Consider the following 21,251-nt stretch of genomic DNA (forward strand, 5'->3'; position numbering starts at 1 on the left):
TTTTTAAATTATATGCGGGCATAACATGTACATATTATGAATCTGAATACGTATTACTCATATATTCTACTGTGCTTTTCAATATTTTCCAAATTCTAGACATTTCATGGACTGTTTATAAAACAATTTATGCATCTCTCTCTTTTTTGTGGTACTGGGAATTGAATCCCGGAAGGTTTACCTCTGAGCTACATCCCCAGCCCTAATTTTATTTTTTATTTTGAAAGATGATCTCACTAATTTGCTGAGGCTGGCCGCAAATCTGTGATCCTCCTGTCTCAGTCTCCCAAGTACTGGGATTCCAGAAGTGTGCTACCATGCCTGGCTCATACATCTCTTTAACTCTGAAATCTGTTGGCTTTCAGTACTGGGAATGAAACCCAGGACCTCACGCATGCCAGCAAGCACTCTCCAGCTGAGCTCTGCCCCAGCCTCCTGGTGTCTTCTGTTTTTACAACTCATTCTTCTTCTTATTTTTGGAAGGTGAGCATATTTCAACCCCAGTAAAAAAGACATGCTATAAGGAAGTGTAAAAACGCCTGGATTTAGTGCGGCCTGTGCTCTCGATAACCAAATAATTCAAGTTGACTAAAGTAATTCAGAAGGCACAGTACAGCGCCTTTGGTACAGCACAAGCCGGAGTGCCGCCAGATCCACTGCGCCCAGAACCCGGTCTCCCCGGGCTGCTCCTGCTGTTCATATCACACCCCTGGCTATCTTTAGACGGAGCCCTTTTGAGACAAGGTCTCACTAAATTGCCTGGGCTAGCTTTGACCTTGATCCTCCTGCCTCAGTCTACAAGTTCCACATCCAGACAGGACACTCTTTCTGAACCCTCTTCCAATATCTCACCTACACATTTGAGAGAAGAAATTTTAAATAATTAGAGAAAATTGCAACTCTATATAAAGTTAGCCTAGGAAATGAGGTGTATTACTTTAGTAAATGACACTCTAAATGGCCTCTGAGAGAGGACCGACACCATCATGACAGAGCCAGGTGGGCGCCGCCCAGGAGCCAACCCCCTTCTCCTGGAGGACAGAGGCATCTAGGTGACAAAGGTCTAGCTCAAGACTGCACATCTGGCCTCGTCCACAGCTCACTGAAGCTGTGTGACTGCACTTGGTCGCGGGCGTGTGAGCAGAACGTGTCCAGGGAAGACAGCGCTTGGGTCCTGAACATCGTGGGCTGCCATGTTTCCCTAACTGCAGAGTTATTTGGGACCTTGTCTTCTCTAGTATCAAAACAAAACAAAAACAAAACATGCTGCTGAGCCATCAGCTCAGCTTTATCATTTTGGTATATCAGTTAATGTGTTAGTGTGTATGAGTTCCTGTCTACAAAAGAAGAATCTTAATGTCTACCCTACTTTAGAGAGTACATATCAAGTGTGAGTCATAGGAAATCAAACTCAAGAGAGAAAAATATAATTTCACCCTGTTCCTAGTTTTGATGTGATTCACTTTTATAAAATGTCTCTTCTTTAGGTTGTTGACATTACAGATCAGAGGTTCTTGACAGCGGCAAATGTTCTTAATGGATTATCTCATCATTTTAACAATATGATTTATGTAAATTTCATGTGTATGTAGTGAGACTTCCATCAACCTACCAAGACCCTGTTACAAAATAAAAACAAAATGGAGTTGGGGGTGTAGCTCAAAGGTAGAATACCCCTTGGTTCAATTCCTAGTGACACACACACACACACACACACACACACACACACACACACAGAGAGAATAGTGAGGAAATCCCAACATGAAAACACCGCGGTTTTACATCAGTGAGAAGAAGAGACGCGCGCAGTCCTGGGGCCTTACGTTTGGAGAAGGCTCCGCTCTTCCGCACGGTGCCTCTTCTTTCCCGTTTTCTCCTGCTTGGTTCACGTGGTGCGACCTGCCTTCAATGAACGTAATGTAGTCTTTGTAAGAGCAGAGCGGGCCTGCCAGGATACCCATGAAGTTACAGTTGTAACTCAAGTACTCCAGGAGGCTCGGCATGCGCCTGCAACGAAAGCACACGTCTCTGAGGTGTGGCACCACCTTTCGGGAAACTCCAGAGAATCGCGACCACCTGCCTCGCCACTTTTACTCTTTCCACAAGAGAGGAAGCTTTACTTTTCAATTGCATTCATACAGTAAGAATGGGAGGAGGAGACTGCAGCCTGGGGCAGGGTGGCAGGCCGGTCAGGGCAAACCAGCGCCCTGGGGTCTAGAGGGAAAACATTTCCATTCAGCTGCCTTGGGTCTGTACAATGGCACACAGTTTACCAGCTGGACAGGGTGGCACAGGCCTGCAATCCCAGTACTTGGGAGGCTGAGACAGGAAGAGCACAGATTTGAGGACAGCCTCAGAAACCTAGCGAGACTCTGTTTCCAATAAAAAACTAAAATGGGCATGAGGTATAGCTTGGAGGTAGAATGCCCCTGGGTTCAATCCCCATACCACAATCAACCAACCAACCAACCAATCAATCAATCGAGTTTATCAAGCCTTCTAGTTCTCAATTCAGATGTAAGGTAAAAATGATTAGCCAAAATAGAAGATTATTCAGATAACACGCTATCATACAAATAATCCTCCAACCTATATTCCCAGCCCTATTTTATTTTTTATCTTTTTTATTTTTTTTTTTTTTTGGTACTAGGGATTGAACCCAGAGGCATCCTATATCTAAGCCGGGCGTGGTGGTGCACGCTTGTAATCCCTGCACTTGGGAGGCGGAGACAGGAGTATCACACAGGTTTGAAGCCAGCCGCGCTGGCTTAAGAGACCCTGTTTCCAAATAAAAATATAAAAAATAGGTCTGGGAGTGTAGCCTGGTGGTAGAAGGGTTTCCAGGAACCCTAGTACCACCAAAAAATAAAATTAAAAAAAATTACATGGGAAGCCACTGGAGGTCTTCATCAGGGAGGAGAACAGCAGAATCTGAGGCACCATAAAATAATCTCAGGATGTGCCACAGACAGGTGAGAAACAGGGAGGCGGCCAGGAACGCTCCAAGAGCCCACCAGGGGCACCAGGAATGGGGCCGGTCAGACGAGGGAGGCCCGAGAGGACGGACTACGGCCAGCTGGAGAGGTGGACCGCAGGGCAAAGAGTCTGCTGGGCTTCCCCAGGCCGCCAGTGATGGTGGCACCCCATTAACTGAGCAAGCGCAAAGTGCAGAAAGCCAAGGGGCGAGGAGGGGGGAGGCAGCGACGGGAGCTCCTCTCTGAGCTCCTCCCCATCACTTGCAACAAAAACACAGAGTGATGCAGGGGGCACGGCTGCACAGAGGAGTCCAGGCTGGCAGAGGAAGGGCGAGGATGCCGTGCTCTGGAAGCAGGAAGGCTTCCTCAGGAGGAGCCCGTGGGGATGCCGATGAAGACAGGGAGAAGAGGAAGGGGACTGGAAGTGCAGACAGGCTTGGAGGGGTGCGGAGGGCTGACTAAGAAGGAACCAGGTGGAGAGCACCTCCTCTTTCAAGCCCAGGGAAAGACCACAGGCAGGCAGAAAAAGAAGGAAGCGGATTCAGTGTGTAGGTGAAAAGCTGGACGAGGTGTGGTGCATGCCTGCAACCCAGTACTTGGGAGACAGAGACAGGAAGACTGCAGGTCCATGGCAACCTAGTGAGACCCTGTTTCAAAAGCAAAAATAAAAAGGGCTAGGGTATAGCTCAGAGGTTGAATGCCCCTGGGTTCAATCCTTAGTGCACGCGCGCGCGCGCGCGCACACACACACACACACACACACACACACACAGAGTGAAAATTGGTCTTTGGATCATGGGCAGTTAACTAGAAAGAAAGTAGGGTATTTTGTCATGGATTCAAGCAGTTTCATAGGTTTTAGCTTTTGTTTTTAGTGCTGGGTATGAAATCCAGGGCCTCACCTCTGCTGAGTAAGTGCTCTACCACTGAGCTACAGCCCTAACCCATCTATTGGGTTTTATGATTGCAGAATGGAGTTGCTTTTATTTTCTCCAAAAAATAAATTTTGTTATAATCATGAGGATGGGGAGGGAGCATAAGTCTGGAAGCAGAGGAGGACATATAAGGAAAGAAGCCGGGTGTGGGGGCTCACGCCTGTAACTCCAGTACTTGGAGGCTGACAGGGGGATCGCCGCAGGTTTGAAGTCAGCCTCGGCAACTTATCAAGACCCTGTTTTCAAATGAAAACCAAAATAGGGCAGGGGTTTGTAGCTTGGAGGTAGAATGCCCTTGAGTTCAATCCCTAGTACCACACACACAAAAAGAAAAAACTAAGAAAATTTAGTAGCACTGTTGGCAAAATGAAGGGCCATAATTTTAAATTTCTGGAGACAAATCCAAAATTAGCATTGCCAACAGGGCTGAATGTTTTCCACTTAGCTTCCTCCCACTGTTGAGGTAGGTGGACAGCTGAGCGCAGCTAGGTTTGGGCTGAGCCAGTGGCCACGTGAGCCGAGTGTTACTGGCCCAAGGACTCGGAAATATCAGCGACCCGGATCGGATGACTGACTCATCAGTTAAATACACTTAAGGGCACATGTACCGGTAACAGAAAGACTGACCACACAGAGTAATTTTAAAGATGGGGAAAATGTAAGAAAATTCCCAAGACACAGTCCTTGAGATCAAAGGTGGACTGTTGGTCCAGGTCCATCTATTGCCATAAGTGTCACCTTATCCTTCTAGCAGCCGTATGCTTATCAGTTCTATATTTAGAAACAAAGTCCTCCATAGGAAAATGTTCCTTAAGTAAAATTAGTATCTGATTTCTAATTATATTAGATTGAGGTAGCCCTTGCCAAGAAAATAAGCCACTCCTTAGATTCCTCTTCAGAGTATCTATAACAGATAAAGTAGAAGCTTATCTCAGAATGAATTCTTTAAATACTAATTAGCAATATCTGAATGATTCTTCATTATTTCAAAATATGGCATTCGATGCTATAGTAATGTCTTATATCATATCCCAGTCCCTATTATCAAGTCGCTGATCTATAAATGGTGGTGGCTATTATTACTGGCAGTTACAACATGGCAGGCACACTCCATCCTGCCCTTAGGAGCTCAGAGTCTCAAAGTTTTACAAAACCTTGGCAGACAGCCTCGGGCCCGGGAGGTGCACGCCGCGGCACAGCAAGCCTCTAGGCAGCCTCGCAAGAGCAAGGCACAGAGGCAGGGAGGCATGCAGAGGGAAGGTCGAGGTCCTCAGGAACCAAGAACCTTCATAAGGACGCAGGGGCCTCAGCCGCACGAGTGCGGTGTCCTAGCAGGGATGGCACAGACACGCGGGGCGCGATATACAGACACGTACCTTACAGCCAAACCCCTCTGTGACGGGGTCAGTTCTTCATCCTTGCGAAACATCCCTGAGAAACAGAAACAGGTGGCTTTATCAGACACGGCTTCTCGCAGGAGTGGCGCTTTCCCGTCGCTCGCATCCCTTCGGGTCCTGCTACCTCCCCAGCTGTGATCTGATGATCGCCCCCTGCCCACGGCAACACAGATTCGATCATGTGAAAAGACCATGTGTAACACAGAGTCTGGGTCTGTGAGAGGAGGAGCACACTGCCAGGAAACGGGAGCCACTAATCTGTCTTCTCTCCAAAGGCGATCAGGCGGGCGAAGAACTGAATCCAGGGCCATTCTACCTCCAATATATACCTCCAGTCCATTTTATTTTTATTTTGAAACAGGGTCTGGCTAAGTTGCTAAGGCTGACCTTGAACCTGCGATCTTCCTGTTTCAGTCTCCCAGGAATTACAAGTGTGTGTGACCACATTGGGATGAACCTGTAATATTCCTAACAGTAAATGCTATGACTTTTCCAAAAAAGGGCATTAAAATATTTTCTTAAATGGTTGGTAGGGCATAGGGCACACACCTGTCATCTCAACGATTCCGGAGGCTGAGACAGGAGAATCTCAAGTCTGAGGCCCGCCTGCGCAATTGAGACCCTATATCTAAATAAATTAATAAAGGTTTGGGGGCGCAGCTCAGTGATAGAGTATCTCAGGGTCTGATCCCCAGTAACCCCCCCAACTCTGATTGCTGGATGATTTAAATGACGAAACATCAGCACTATAAACTAGCATCTCAACAGAGCAGTGGCTTCCCTACTCTCACAGTAATTCAACAAAGGGCCACCCAACCAGGAGCAGCCACACAGTCCTGGCACTCGGCTGTGCAGACAGGGGCGGCAGCCTTGAGGCCAACCTCAGCAGCTTAGCACGATTCTGTTTCAAAAAAAAAAAAATTAATAGTTCAGAGGGAAAAGGCCCCCAAGTTTAATCCTTAGTAACAAAAAAAGAGAAAAAGAGAAAAAATATAAATTATATAAAACATTATATAAAACATTAAGTTCGAGCCAGGCGTGGTGGTGCACGCCTGTGATCCCAGTACTTGGGAGGCTGAGACAGGAGGAGCGCGCAGGTTCGAAGCCAGCCTCAGCTACTGAGTGAGGCTCTCAGCAACTTAATGAGATTCTATTTCCAAATAAAATAAAAATAGGTCTGGGAGTATAGTCCGGAGGTAGAAAGCCCCTGGGTTCCACCCCCCATACCACAAAAAAAAAAAAAAAAATTAAGTTCATGATTAATAATGAATTTTTAAAACACTTAGAATTAATAATGAAAACATGAGACTATATACCATATATGTCAATTAGGGCATATACACAGATTTATGCTACTATATGTACACAAGCAATGATGAGAATAAAATATTATAGTCTTCAAATGTCCCCGGAACTGCACTAGGCATCGGAGGGAAGGCAGAGGAAGGGCTGGCTCTGCAGCACGCACGCCCTGGGAGAGCGAGCAGGAGCAGGCGCACGCAGCTGGGGACCCGCCTCGGCTGCAAGTCTGCAGGCCGCGGCGACGCTCTGGAGCGGCTCTGCCTCACGCCAGGACGGAAGGAAACAGGTGTGGTCTGAGATCCGCGACAAGCAGGACCACAGCCCTCCACACCGCACGGATGGAAAGTGATGATGTCCAATACAGCAATTAGGAAATGGGGAAATAGCTGTACGTTTCCTTCTCTTCACAATCATATAAAAAGAAAACGGGCCTCAGAAGAAGATAAAGAAAGAAGAAAATGTTAACAAGAAAGTCTGCTCTTAGCGGTTCTGGGGAGAATACAAAGGATTTTTCATTTGTTTTCTTTGTATTGTTCAAATTTCCTTCAGTGAGTATATACGTACTTTTTGTCATCAGAAAGAAAGAAAAATACTTAAGACTAAAGATGAGGGAAAGGTAAAGTACAACCAGGAGGGAAGCCCAGGGGGTACCCCTGGACAGCCCACTTCCTCCTGACACACACACACACACACACACACACACACACACACACACACACACACACACGACAGGGCTATGTTTGGAAACAAGGATCGGTACTTTAAAAAAAAGCCCTCCTCATCCTTTTTATTTCTCTCTGTTGCACCAGGAAGGCCATGTAGCACCATCACCGGGGATGTGAAGCTCTGCTACGTATAAAACTTCTGTTGTCTTATGCAGCATTTTGAAGAGTTTGCTAGAGATGGGCTTCTGTATTGGCTTAATTTTCTATGTTGACCAGACAGGCCATTATTTTAAAACAGCAAACTAGTCAAAGAAAGGAGACATAGAATATAGATAGATTTTCACAGAACAACTTCATGTTAAAACCCACCTGTGCGACAGCCCAGCCTTTCTTCTCAGTGTACTTAAACAGAATGACCCAAACCAGATTAAAGAGAAAACATCAGTTTTTAAAGCTAAAAGTCTAGTCTAATGTAACTATGCAGTCCAGGGCGTCTCCCACTCTGGCGTCAGGAAAGCGCCCCGGCTGGGCTGCAGCTCCTCTCCTCCCGTGAAGCACAGAAGCTCGCTGCTAGCGAGGGGACGGGCGTGCTCATACTGCAGGCCACACGTGACCCTGGCACTAGTCACCTTCCCAGGCCTCAGCATGTCCAGGCCTGTGACTCCAGACCAGAGGGTGTGGGAGGCGCACTTCTGTGAGAGTCAAGTGTGTTAAGATCCTGCCTGTGCTGGGCTCAGCAGCACACACCTGCAATGCCAGGACTTGGGAAGCTGAGACAGGATTCCAGGTTTGAGGCCAATCTCAGAAACTTAGCCAGGCTCTGTTTCAAAAAATAAAACTAGGGCTGGTGTGCAGCACAGAAGTAGACCCTCCCTGGGTTCAATTCCCAGTAACAAATAAACCATGCCTAAAAGTATCCCCAGATCAAAGAACATCTGCACTTTGAATCTGCTCTGATGAGCATTCCTGCTGGGCTGGAAGCTGAGAAACAGCCCCAGGAAAGCCCAGAACCAGCAGACAGTACGGAGCGTGGCCACAGGCTGAGACCGCCATGCCATGGCCGGGGCCCAGGAGCTCAGCTGATGAACCGTCCGAGCGCCCTACAACATGCTCCTTCTGTCCAGTGTCTGTGTACATACTGCTCTGTACAGCTGGTTGGTACATGCTGCAGCGGGCGAGTCTCCAGACAACGTCCCTGGCAGACAACACTTCTCGGGAACTGTCACAACTTGGTGCTCAGGGAATCCAGCACCCTGGTTTTCCTGGAACTCCTCCAGGAGGCAGTTCTTGGAAATTTGTACCTGGTCTCTTTAGACTTCACCAGAAGTACTTTTGCTTTCCCTAACTTTGCTTGGAATCTCCACTGTAATACATGTTAAACATGAATCCAACTACATGCTGAGTCCCCCGAGTCCCCAAATGAAGATGGGCTTGGGGTCCCTGGCACAGATAAGGAGGCCCTCCTTTGTAAGGCTGCTAAGACACACGGGCTAGACAGGAGTCAATCCAGCCCTGAAGCGTGAAGCGGCAGTGGCATGGGTTGTGGCCGGTCTGTAGGGGACTGTCTGGTAGGACGACTGAATCAAACTATAGCAGAAATCATTTTGCAAAGCTAAAGGGTCTAGCTGGTGGTGCAGGCCTACAATCCCAGTACCTGAGAGGATGAGACAGCAGGATCGCAGGTTCAAGGTCAGCCGCAGCAACTCAGCAAGACCCCATTTCCAAAAAACATAGAAAGGGCTGGAGTACATCTCAAAGGTAGAATGCCCCTAGTACCACCCTCACCCCCCCCCCAAAAAAAAAAGACCAAAGCTAAAGGTTCTGAATTCTTCCAATGTTGCCAGGGCTAATTTATCTAAAAAGACTACTGCCACCAAATCTAGTTGAAAGGACAGGACACAGAAGGGGCTCTGCTGTACTTTAGTTCTGAGTTGAATATAATACTGGCATCAGATGCTTTTGGACTTATAGACAAAATGGTACCCTTGATCTGTGACCTTCCTGTTTCTTTCCAGTCCTGGGCTTGGCATCAGCATGATGCAGAAGTCCTAGCACTGAGGATCACTACATGCTTTCACCCACAGCATCACCAGTATGCTTCATGCCTCCTGTCTAGTGCCTGGGTCGGGGGGGTTCTACCCACTTCACTGTTCAGGATGCAAGAACTGTTACCACATAACAATGATAATCCATGAAAAGGCCCTCCCAAGTGGACCATACTGTGAGTTTACAGATGAGAGGCCCGGAGCAGCAGAAACAGCACCCGAGTCCACGTGGCACCGTGCTGCGCCTCTGTGGAAACAGTCTAGGGTGGGGACACGCTGCTTCATGAAGGGCGGAAGCAGAGCTGTACTGAATGTGCACACTCAGTAAACAGGTACGCAAGGTTTTAAAAAAGTCATCTATTCATTCTCTCCATTTCGTTAAAAATAAAAAAAAAACCTAGGTAGTTAGTTTTGCTTACTGGTAGCAACAGGGCCATTCGTAGCGGTGCTGAGGCCAGTCCTGGGTGAGGAGCTGGCTGGGGAGTGGGCACAGGGCGGGTGCACAGGCTGGGCTGGCAGATGCCTTCGAGCAGGGAGGCTCCTTCCCGCTTGGAAAAGAGCAGAGCCTAACTTTATGACTCAAAGTCCTGACTGCTCACATAGCCCACGACTAGGTGTTCAGAAACTGGAATTATAAAATATAAAATTATTTTTACTAAAAATATGTCAACATGTATGTATGTATGAGTAAAGGGGTAGGAGAAATATACAAGTTTTAATATGCACTGAAGTCAGAGATGAAATTAGAACTAGTCAAATTTGATTCAGACCAAAGGTCTATTTCCTCTGTATCTCAGGTTGCCTCACTGGCGTGGGTCACGTGGCTGGCCCAAGATCCCGACTGCTGGACCGCCCAGGTGAACAAGCGAGGAGGAGACACAGGCCAGCATCCCAGCCCCCACGGCCCCGCCGGCTCCGTCCCTTCCCTACACTACAGGGAGCAAAGGTGGTGGCAGCGTCTCAGCAAAGATGATCTGAATGGGATTAGTTTCAGCAATGAAAAATTAATTCCAGAATTCTTACCATCATGAATCTCATAAGCCAAACTAGTGATCTTCTGGGTAATGACCATCATTGGGCTGTGACAAGACAAAAAGCAAATATTTTACATGAAGAAGGCTGACACCATGCTTAAGATCTACGAGAAAGGGTCGTCCTGCTTACAAGTCTACAAAAGGGGTTTCAAAGAAACTCCAGGGCTCTGTGCTTGGGGAAGGCGTAGGAGATGGTGGTGGACCCCTGCTCCAGGCCCACGGGTGGGCAGGTGGGCGGCCGGGGTGTGCAGCACCGGACAGCCCAGTGTCCTCAGCACGCCGCCCGCCGCCCTGTGCCAGCAAAGGCGCCAGGTAGGGTGGGAAAGGGAAGTCCACAGGAGACTAGGTGTGGGAGGGAAGGGTGAGGGTGGAGCCGTACTGGCTGGGGAGGGAGAGGACAGACCCCACAAGCGGGCAGGCCAGCCTCGGCCGCTGAGTGGCACTATCAAGCCTGGCACGCAAGGCCGCCCAGGGTCCTAAAAGTGGGGCACTGGAGCAAGAGACACGCCAAAGAAGGCCAAGTTGTCTTTTCTGTTTATGTGCTTAATGAAGGTAGTTTCCAGGAGAGGCTCAGTGATTTTGTTTCTGAAAAGGGAGTGGTAAGCCAAATTAGTTTGAGAACCTCCAATTTAGAGTACAGGAAATGTGGCATATTTTAAAGAAAAAAGGACTTTAGAAGCATGCTACAACTAAGAGAATGGTAGTCTTTTTCTCCTATTTTGTGGCTATTCTAATCAAGCAGCTAACTCAGAAAAATAAATAAATCAACCAGGTAAGAAAACGGCAAGATAGGACTTGTGTGGCAGAGTCCTCTGTGCTAGCATGCACAAGGTCCTGGGCCCAACCGAAACCTCAAGAGAAAAGACCCCAAGATGCACCACGTTTACTTTTTTGGTACTGGGAATGGACCCAGCTTTCTGCCTCCCGCTATATCCCAGCCCTCTGTGATTTACTTATTTCGGAATTGGGATTGCACCCAGGGACATTCGATTTCTGAGCTGCACTCCAGCCCTATTTTTTTATTTCGAAATAGGGTCTAAGTTGTTGCGGTTATCCTTAAACCTGTTATCGTCCTGTCTCAGCCTCCCAAGTACTAGGATTTATAGATGTGCCCCGCCATTCCCGGCTCCTTTTTAGTTTTTAACAGGGTCTTGCTAAGTTGCTGGGGGTCTCATCATGTTGCTGAGGCTAGCCTTGAACCTGTGACCCTCCTCTCTCAGCTGCCCAAGTACCAGGATTTTAGGTGTGCACTGCATGTCTAGCACATTTTATCCTTCAACCACTGCCTCTGCTTACAGAGTCCTAAAGAGCAATCAATCTTAGGTAACTTTATATCTATTTTTTTTTTTTTTGGCAGTACTATGGATTGAACCTGGGGCATTCTACCTCTGAGCTACACCCCCAGCCCTATTTTTTATTCTTTATTTTGAAACAGGGTCTCACGAAGTTGTGGAGGGCCTCACTAAGTAGCTGAGGCGGCCTTGAACCTCAATCCTCCTGTCCCAGCCTCCCAAGTCCAGGGATGACAGGACAGGCACGTGCCATCGCACCAGCATTTCTCCATGTATTTGCCTCTGCTGGCAGCAGCATGGCTGGTGGGCGAGGCTTGATGCCCCTGCCGCCCCCACCTCTGACCCTTCCTTGCTGCACAGGGGTGGTGCGTGCTGGGACCCTTGCTGTCAGCGTCAGCCCAGGGGCACGAGCAGCCGTCAGGTCCCACACACAATTTGTTGAAGACACGCAGACGTGCTTTCAGAGCTCATGGCTCACCACACCCTCACACACCTGCTCAGGACCTTGGGGCTGGAGAATGGCAGCACCCTTCGGAGATGGGAGGAGCAGGAGCTCAGGGCATGGCCTCTCCAGCACCGCTCCTCCACTCACTCAGCTTCTCCCGGCCCACAGGACGCCCTCTGCTCTCCGCAAACGCTGCATCTGGCCGCAGCTGGTTTCCTTTAAGGTGCTTGCATGCTTGTAGTCATTTTATATACTGGATGACAGCGGTTGTTTTAAAAGTCTCTCCACTCCCCATGGAGCCCAGGGGCTCTTGCGCTGAACTACACCCCAGCCCTTTCTATCTTTTATTTGGGGACAGGGTCTTGCTAAGTTGCCAGGCTAGCCTGGAGCTTATGACCCTCTCTCGGCCTTCTGAGCTGCTGGGATCTCAGGCTCAGGTGCACCCAGCAGTGTCTAGTCTTTAGAGAGGATGCAGCGGGGCAGCTAACCACCCATCACAGCACAGCACGTGCAGAACCGTGCCCAGCGCAGGGTCCGCAGTGACCGGCAGGCGTTTGGTGACCATCACTGCTCCTTTGGGGTCCCGCTCCCTGCGGCGCCCTCTCTCACCTCGGGACACATTGTCATACACACCGAGACTATCTGCTCCCTCTCCTGCCACAAGCAGCGCGAGCTCCTCGCCGGAGCGGAGCGCAGCCATCTCCACCCTCGGAGGCTGGCGTGCAGCAGCAAAGCGCTGCTTGCCACGCGGAAACGCCTGAGCCGCACCTTTGTTTCCTTTGCTGGTGATCATCGGCCCTGACATCCCCTTTGCTTTAAGCCAGCTTTTACTGCTCTGGCCCAACCTGTCCCCAGTAGGACGGCGAATGTAAGAACAGGAGAAAAGTTATACACTGATATGTGTTCAGAACAAAGGTAATAAGGCTCACAGGAAAAGTTTAGCAAGGGGTGGATGGGCTCCAGGGAACTGAGGAGAGCGGGCTGGAGAGGCCAGGGAGCGCACGCAGCAGCACGGCACGGGGGTGGGCGGGCCGGCAGAGCCACGGGAAGGCGGCCACTCGCCCTGTCAGGGGGGGGGGGAGACAGTGAAGCCCCCGCCAGACTCAGACGCTGGGAGTCTGGGGTGACCTCGCCCTTCCCCAGGGCAGGCTGGGAGCCAGAGGAGGCAGGCAGGGACACCGCGGCTCAGGAACCTGGGTCGGGCTGGGGAGAAGCTCCCTCTTCCTTCTAGTGACAGCACCTCTGGATTAAAGTTGTATTACAGATATTTTCTCTCAACGAGACTCTGCTAGGAATGTGGGAAAATATAGAATCTAGTCAGGAAAATACATCAACTGATGGGATAGTTTCAGCAAATATAAAAAAGACTCATCGGAGGTAAAGAATTAAAAAAAAAAAACCTCTAGCCATAGATCCCCAAACTTACTGGCCTCCCACCCCCTTTTCAAAAATATTACTCAGTGCCTTCCCCAGTGCTCCCACCAAGCCCTTATTCTTACTTCATCCTCCAACTGTGCCGGGGGCACTGTCCTACTTTAGCAATCTATGCTGAAGACTAAGACGAAACAAGAATGAAAAGTAAAAGAAAGGTTTACCTTTATTTTCTCTACAAAGAATAAGAAGAGTGGAGTGTGGTTCGAGCACAAAGCAAAACCGAATGGTGGCTGGGCACTAGCAGCGGGCGAAGGGTAAAAACGAACAGTTGTTTTCTGGAGCGTCCCCTGTCTCCGGGCGCTGCTAACTCAAGCATCCTCGGCGTTAGTCCTACAAAGCCACGACACGCACCTGCGGGGTGGGCGCGGCTGGCCACGGACACTCCACCGGACGCCTGCCAAGCTGCCAGTCCGCCTCAGCCGCCGCGCGCCCCTCGCCGGCTGGCAAAGGCGAGGGGGAGCTGGTCCCGGCTCCCAGCACCCAAGGAGCTCACACGGCACAGAGCACTGATGGCGCTGGGGACAGCGCGAACGCGACGAAGTCCAAGCCGCCACGGGCAGCACTGGAGAAAGGCGACTGTAAACGAGCGGCCACTTAAATACAGGGTGCGCAGCGAGGGAAAGCAGGGCACCGCAAGCGGGGTGAAAGCAGCTCGAGCCGGGGGCGGCCTCACAATGGAGATGCCCGGCAGCCCGCGCAGTGTGAGCGCGAGCTGCGGAGGGCGGGGCCAGGGGGACTCGGTTGCACATGGCAACACTCTGACTCTAGCTCAACAAAGACCGCGAGATGCGCGCGCGCGGGGGGTGGGGGTAGGCAAGAGGACAGGGCCTGGGCTTCGGTCCAGGTGTGCCCAGCGGCTCCAGGTGTGCCCTGGAGGTACAGGCCACAGGACCGAAAATGCAGTGACACAGTGACGCCAGACTTGAGACTGGACACCGCCGAGTGTTTCCCAGGTAACCGAGGACGGGGCTGGCTGGGAAGGAATGCAGGGGGCAGGGGAGGGGGCCACCCAGCTCGGGATGCCCAGCACAGAGGCCCCCGAGATGACAGGAGCCCTGTGCACAGCACACGCAGGTCAGAAGACAAGCCTTGTCCACTCGCCACCGTGCAAGAGCGAGAGCCGTTCACACCTCAAAACGGCTGCTCCCTATAAGATGGGGATGGCGGCGTCATGGGGACCAAAAGAAAAGCAAAGTACCAAACACCTGGGCTGCAGGAATGAGGGGCCACAGAGTTAACCGGGAGCTGGGTCCAAGCCGCCTTCTGCCTGCAGGTGCGATCGCGAGCTCGGCCGGCGGGCCTGCTCTCTGCACTTTAGCCCCCTGTGTACAACTATGGTCAGAAACACTAAATGGAAGATTCGAGACGTGAATGATTCCTAAGTGTTAAGCCGTGTGCTTCTCTGAGCACGATGAGCTCACGCTGTCCAGCACACCCAAGCTGTTGGCGCTGCGATGCCTCGGGTAGCGGGTCAGCCGGCATGGTGTCATGGTGCCTGAGCTGGAGTAACCCTTGTTTTACTTGATAAGGGTTCACTTGATGGCTCCAAAGAACTACAGTAGTCATGCTAGAATTTTGAATATTCCAAAGAGAAGTTATGACGTGTTTCCTTTAATGAATATAAAAGCTTATCGTAGCTATATATTCTATATAGAGGCTCTGGTTACTATCTGTGTGGTTCCAGGCATCCCTGCGGGGTATCTCTCATGGATAAAGGAGAACTTCTGTTAACTACATAAATGTTAAGTGAGATATCTGAAAGTGTGTGGGGAGAGGAAGGAAATTTCACACTCAGTGCTGAGGCGAAAATAAGTGAGAGTCGTCTAATCCAGGCCTGAGACTCGGGAGGTCTCACACGTGGATCTGTTGGAAACCCTTCAAGCAGACGAGAGGATGAACAGTAAGAAGGAAGGAAGAAGGGGCGGAGGCTGGCCGGGCCGGGGGAGGGCTCCACAGCCGGTGTTGAGGAAGCGCTGCTGTTTCTCTTAGATGCTATGGCAGGCTGCTTCCTATGCTTTATCCTACGCTGCTAGTGAACATACATGAAGCCAGGGGAAGGGCCAGGAGGGCGGGAAGAGGCAGGCGAGGCATAAACAGACCCGCGTCTGTTTACTCGTGGAAACTTGAACTTGAGCCGCAGCAGGAGACAGGATGTTTCCTGTAGCCAATGCCGGCGCGGGGCTGGGAGGCGCTCCCACAGGATGGGCAGGACAAGTGGACAGAGGCTGCAGGCGCTGGGCACCTGACACCACGCGCCTCACAGCAGCTCCTGGTGCGCAGACTCAGGCGAGGAGGCCAGACAGAGCAGCAAGGGGCCTCTGTGACTCATTTCACAGCCACAAAAACACGTCTAAAATTAGGCTCCGGACTTGAAGGGGCTGCCGAAACGGATGAAAACGACATTCACACCCGGAGCTCCCGGCCTCAGGCCCAGCAGCGCGTGTGCTGGACCGCGCCGCCATCCCGAGCGCCTGCGAGCGATCGCCCGCTCAGGACCCACACCCGGAGGGCCAGGCCGCACGAGCCGGACTCCTGCTCGGCTGGGGCGGGCGTATGTCACATCTTTTCTGGTTGGACTTACGGAGCTGTCCCTTTGGCACCAGAGAAACCACCACGTGCCCGTCAGAATACACCGTCTTTCGGCCAGAAAAACCACCCTGGCTTCCATCCACGGTCTGTTCCTTCACAAGTGAAGCAAGGACCTTTCTTTTCTCTTTCCAAAATCCCAGCCTGCATTAAAGAACTGAGCCAGGCTCTCCCCACAGATTTACGATTCCATCGCTGCTGTTCTGTAGTTTTATTTAAGTGCCGGGGTCTGTTTCTAGGTCCTATGTGGCTTCCGTGGTTTGTCTATTCCTATGTCGATTCCTATGCTTTATAGACAGTGGCACGTTTTTATATTGAATTTACTAGTCTCGAGCACTTACTCTTCTAGACAAACTTTTCAATTTATCTTATTTCCCTCAAAACCTCATCTTTAACTGTGTTACATTGTCAGACTAACTTGAGAGGAATTACTATCTTTATAATACTGAACTTTACTATCTAAATAAATAGGCTATTTCTCAAGTACCATTCTATGTACGACACAAAGATTTACAATTATTTTTCCCTTTTTTGTGGTACTGTAGATTGAACCCAGGGGCATTCTACCTCTGAGCTATACCACTAGCCCTATTTTATTCTTTTATTTTGAAACAGGGTCTCACTAAATTGTGGAGGGTCTCACTACGCTGGGAGTGGTGGTGCATGCTTATAATCCCTGTACAATCGGAGGCTGAGACATGAGGGTCTCAGGTTTGGGGACAGCCTCAGCAAGTAGTGAGACTTTGATCAACCTAGTGAGACTTTGTTTCAAAATAAAAATTTTAAAATGGGGCTGAGGGTGTAGCTCAGCGATAGAATGATCCCTATGGCCACAAAAATAAATAAATGAATAAATAAATGAGGATATAGTTTGGAGTAGAATTCCCCTAGGTTCAACCTCCAATTAAGAAAAAAAAAAAAAAAGAGGGAGTCACTTTCATGGCGCCAACAGTTTAAACACACGCTGCCGCTCACAATGGTGTGGGCGCGCACTCCTGCCAAGAGGGCTGTCGCGTACAGAAGCATCCACGCTCCCGGCATCCCTGTGTGCCGGCCGGGCTGTGCTCAGAGCCCAGCACTCAGCGTAACACTAGTCTTTTCTGCTCACGGGCTGTCACAGGCCGTTATACACACTCCCAGGACCGTGTGCTTCCTCAGGGGCATCGCCAATGGCTGGCACTTTTCTCTCCTGTGCCCAATTTTAAAAAGTGACTTCTTCAATTTAATTCTGTCCGAATGGTCTTCAGATAACTCTACTCTGTCTGGTCTTTATCAGCTCACTGGTGATAGTGGTCAAATGTTTCCTCCTAACGGATAAAAACTGTATTTTCACTTATTTATTTGGTGCTGGGGATTGAAACCAGGGGTGTTCTACCACTCACCTATACCTCCAGCCCTTTTATTATTTATTTATTTATTTTTTGTGGTACTGGAGATGGAACACAGACAAGGGCCTTCCACCTCCAGGCTACACTCCCAGATCTATTTTATATTTTATCTGGAAACGGGGGTTTCACTAAGTTGCTGAGAGCATTACTAAGTAGCTTGAGGCTGGCTTCAGATCTGCACCATCCTCCTGTCTCAGCCTCCCAAGTATTAGGATTACAAGTGTGCGCCACTACGCCTGGTTGTTTGTGTATTTATTTATTTATTTATTTATTTATTTATTTATTTATTTATGTAATACTGAGGATGGAACCCAGGGGCCTTCTACCTCTGGGCTACACTCCCAGACCTAGTTTACATTTTATTTGGAAACAGGGTCTCACTAAGTTGCAGAAAGCATCACTAAGTAGCTTGAGGCTGGCTTCAGATCTGCGCCATCCTCCTGTCTCAGCCTCCCGAGTACTAGGATTACAAGTGTGCGCCACTTCGCCTGGCTATTTATTTTTTAAATACAGGTCTCACTAAGTTGCTGAGGCTGGCCTCAAGCTTGCAACCCTCCTGCCTCAGCATACCAAGTAAGATGACAGGTGTGCACCACCATGCCCAGCAATAACAACTGTACTTTAAAGTGGAGAATTATAAACACTGTGTATCTAAAAATGCCATAGTACTTTCTTGTACATGCATGCTTACATATTTAAAATTACACTTAAATGTTTGAGAATAAAATTTTTAATTTCAAAATTTCTAAGCTATGTCAAATATAGGTGCTTATTAAAATGCTTAAACACAGTTCTCTGATTTGTGGGCCGATGTAACTAGTCTTTGCCAACAGCATGTGAGCAGAGAGACGCGAGGGCAAGCTGCCTCTGCTCCAACTCACCACAACTTACTCAAGAAGGTGCCAGGAGCCCGAAGGAGGGAGGGCCACGGCAGGATGGGGCGGGCTCCTGGCTGCCTGCGGGCAGAGGCTCCACCACGTGGACAGCAGGCAGTGTGAGTGAGGACACCCACAGCTGGTGAGCAAGGGTGCCCGGCCCAAGCTAGGACAGGGCATGTTAGCTGAAGGACTAGACAACGCCTGGAGTGTGGACTGGCAGATGAAGGAAATGAAAGGGGTCATTAGATCAAACCGAAGGCGGGGGGCGGGCCACACAGATCTGCACCAGCAGCGCATGCAGTGGCTGTGTTAGCCAGCATGGCGTGCATGCCTGGGATCCCGGGACTTGGAGGCTGAGACAGGAGGATGCCAGGCTCGAGACAGCAAGACCCCGCTTCAAAAGAAAAAAGAAAATGGGGCTGGAGGTGCAGCTAAGAGGTAGAACGCTTCTGGGCTCGAACCTCAGTACCCAAACAACAGCAACAACAAAAAGAGTTATGCTAAATTAATTCTGGTGGTTTAAAGAACTAAAGCAAAATAATTTTAAATGAAGTATCGTGTGGGATCCCAAAATACGAAAGCGAGGAGGCCAGAAGAGAGGCAGGAATGAAGGACCCATACGCCCACCGCCTGGCTCCGCGGCCTGAGGAAGGCTCGCAGCATGGGCGCCCAGGACGGCTCAGCGGCCGCGTGCAGGCAGCCGCGGCCTGACTGTGTGGCCACATTCATAACTACACCAAGCAAGAGGCCTTCGGTACCGCTGCACTCTTGAATCTTTGTTTCTACTTTATACTAATGCAAAGCTCTGAATTCTCTCTCATATAATACGGCTTTGCCAGCACTGCTGAAGTTTTCCTGTTTGTTATTTTTCATTTCCTTACTGTATTATTTTAGTTTTCTATTGTGGCCCAATTGCTGATTGATTAAGCTGTCAATACCACGTGATGAACAAGGCCCACATGGGCCTCTTCCCAGGATGGTGGGGTTTTCTGGAGTGTGACACTTTTATACTCTAGTTCCTGATTTCATTATACTCCAATGACAGCAGTGGCCACTCACTATGACCTCCACAGTGGCCGCTCACTATGACCTCCAAGTGACCGCTCACTATGACCTCCACAGTGGCCGTTCACGATGACCTCCACAGTGACCGCTCACTATGACCTCCACAGCGATTGCTCACTATGACCTCCACAGCGATTGCTCACTATGACCTCCACAGTGACCGTTCACTATGACCTCCACAGTGACCTGCTCACTATGACCTCCACAGTGGCCGCTCACTATGACCTCCACAGCGATTGCTCACTATGACCTCCACAGTGACCGTTCACTATGACCTCCACAGTGACCTGCTCACTATGACCTCCACAGTGGCTGCTCACTATGACCTCCACATGGCCGCTCACTATGACCTCCATAGTGGCCGTTCACTATGACCTCCACAGTGGTTCAGTAAACTGACCTCGCTCAGCAGCCCGTTTTCCTCAAAAGCTCCCGTGATCACGCCAGCGCTGCCCTCCTCTGCTGCTGAACAGACACCTCAATCCCACTCAGTCTGCTGATGAACCTCCTTCTCAGTACACTGGGCTCTCTTGTTTTGGGGTGGCTTCCCTTGTTTGTTTTGGACACAACTTCCTTTCATCCAATCTTATTGAAAAACCTGCATAGTGAAGTCCACTTTAATCTCACTTGGGAGAAAAAGATACTTCAACTTCTAAAACTTTCCTGTTTCACAGGAATGATTTTTCTCATGCAATGTTGGCCGTTTCTATTGTTGAACAATTTCCCAAGGGATATTATAATTTATTTTTTCCCAATTTTCTTATTCTTAAATTAGACTTACTAGTCATTACTATGCTATCCAGATCACTTGAAACTAACACAGAAGCAGGTTTGTATTCTTTATTCAGTGGAGAGAGCTACCAGGACCGACACACAGGAAAAAAAAGGTTCAGAGTCTCCACCTCCCCTGGCTCCAAGGTGCCAAGGCCACGCCCCCAGGTCCTCTGGGTGGTGGACTTGACTGCGTCCCAGTGAGCATCACCGACACGGGCGGGCGGGGACACAGCCTTGGTGCGTCCTCTGCACCTCCGCCCCTCCCTCCCTCTTTGGCGAGGTCAGCGGCTGTCCCCCAGCCTCAGTCCCCCACTCTGCTGCTCACCCTCCTCCTTTATCTCAAGTCCCTCTGGTTTCCTGTTTTCTCTCCAGCTTCCACATAAAGAGAAAACTTCCCACTCTCTGCAGCTGGGTGGTCTCACTCAGCACAATCTTCCCTTGTTCCATACATTTTCCTGCCAATGACATCGTTAATAAAACTTATGATGCAGACACACCATCTTCTTTACCCATTCGTCTATGGACGGCTACCTGGGTTGATACCGTAATCTGGCTACAGTGAATCGTGCTCCTACAAACATGGATATGTGTGCATGTGTTATAGTATTCTGATTTATATTCTTTGTGGTTCCCTTCCTAGTCTTCCGAGAACCCTCCATACTGGTCTCCATAGTGACGGTACCAATTCACATAGCCATCACCAGGATCTGAGAGTTCCTATTTCCCCAAAGTCTTGCTAAGGGCATAAGGGCTGGCGCGGCCCTGATCCCCAAACACAAGGTGGTTAGCTGGTTTCAGGGCAGAGGCCTGTCCAGGGCCAGGGAGGGAATGCGCCCCATGAAGCTGCAGAACCTGAAGCCATTCCCACTATTCTGTTGACACTGATGCGGAAGGAAGGAAGGAAGGAAGGGAGGGAGGAAAGGGGAAGTCAAGCTCAAGGGGGGGTTACTTTCAATAATTATAAACTATTGAAATTATCATAATCTAAATGCTTTCAATACCATAACGTTGCTTAAGAAATTTAACTGCTATATAT

General features: G+C 49.6%; 1 protein-coding gene across 2 annotated transcripts in view; it reads right to left on the minus strand.

The window, feature by feature from the left end:
* Positions 1 to 21,251, minus strand: part of MBOAT2 (membrane bound glycerophospholipid O-acyltransferase 2) — a gene marked incomplete at both ends in the record, with an annotated part of 111,263 nt that overhangs the window by 13,246 nt on the left and 76,766 nt on the right. For both annotated transcript variants that reach the window (XM_080711467.1, XM_080711466.1), the window contains 3 exons: positions 1,824 to 2,007; positions 5,287 to 5,341; positions 10,343 to 10,398. In XM_080711467.1, coding sequence (XP_080567593.1) covers positions 1,824 to 2,007; positions 5,287 to 5,341; positions 10,343 to 10,398 — 295 coding nt within the window. The remainder of the gene's footprint in view (positions 1 to 1,823; positions 2,008 to 5,286; positions 5,342 to 10,342; positions 10,399 to 21,251) is intronic.

The sequence above is a fragment of the Muscardinus avellanarius genome (genome assembly GCF_963383645.1).
Source record: "Muscardinus avellanarius genome assembly, chromosome: 15".
Classification (NCBI taxonomy): domain Eukaryota; kingdom Metazoa; phylum Chordata; class Mammalia; order Rodentia; family Gliridae; genus Muscardinus; species Muscardinus avellanarius.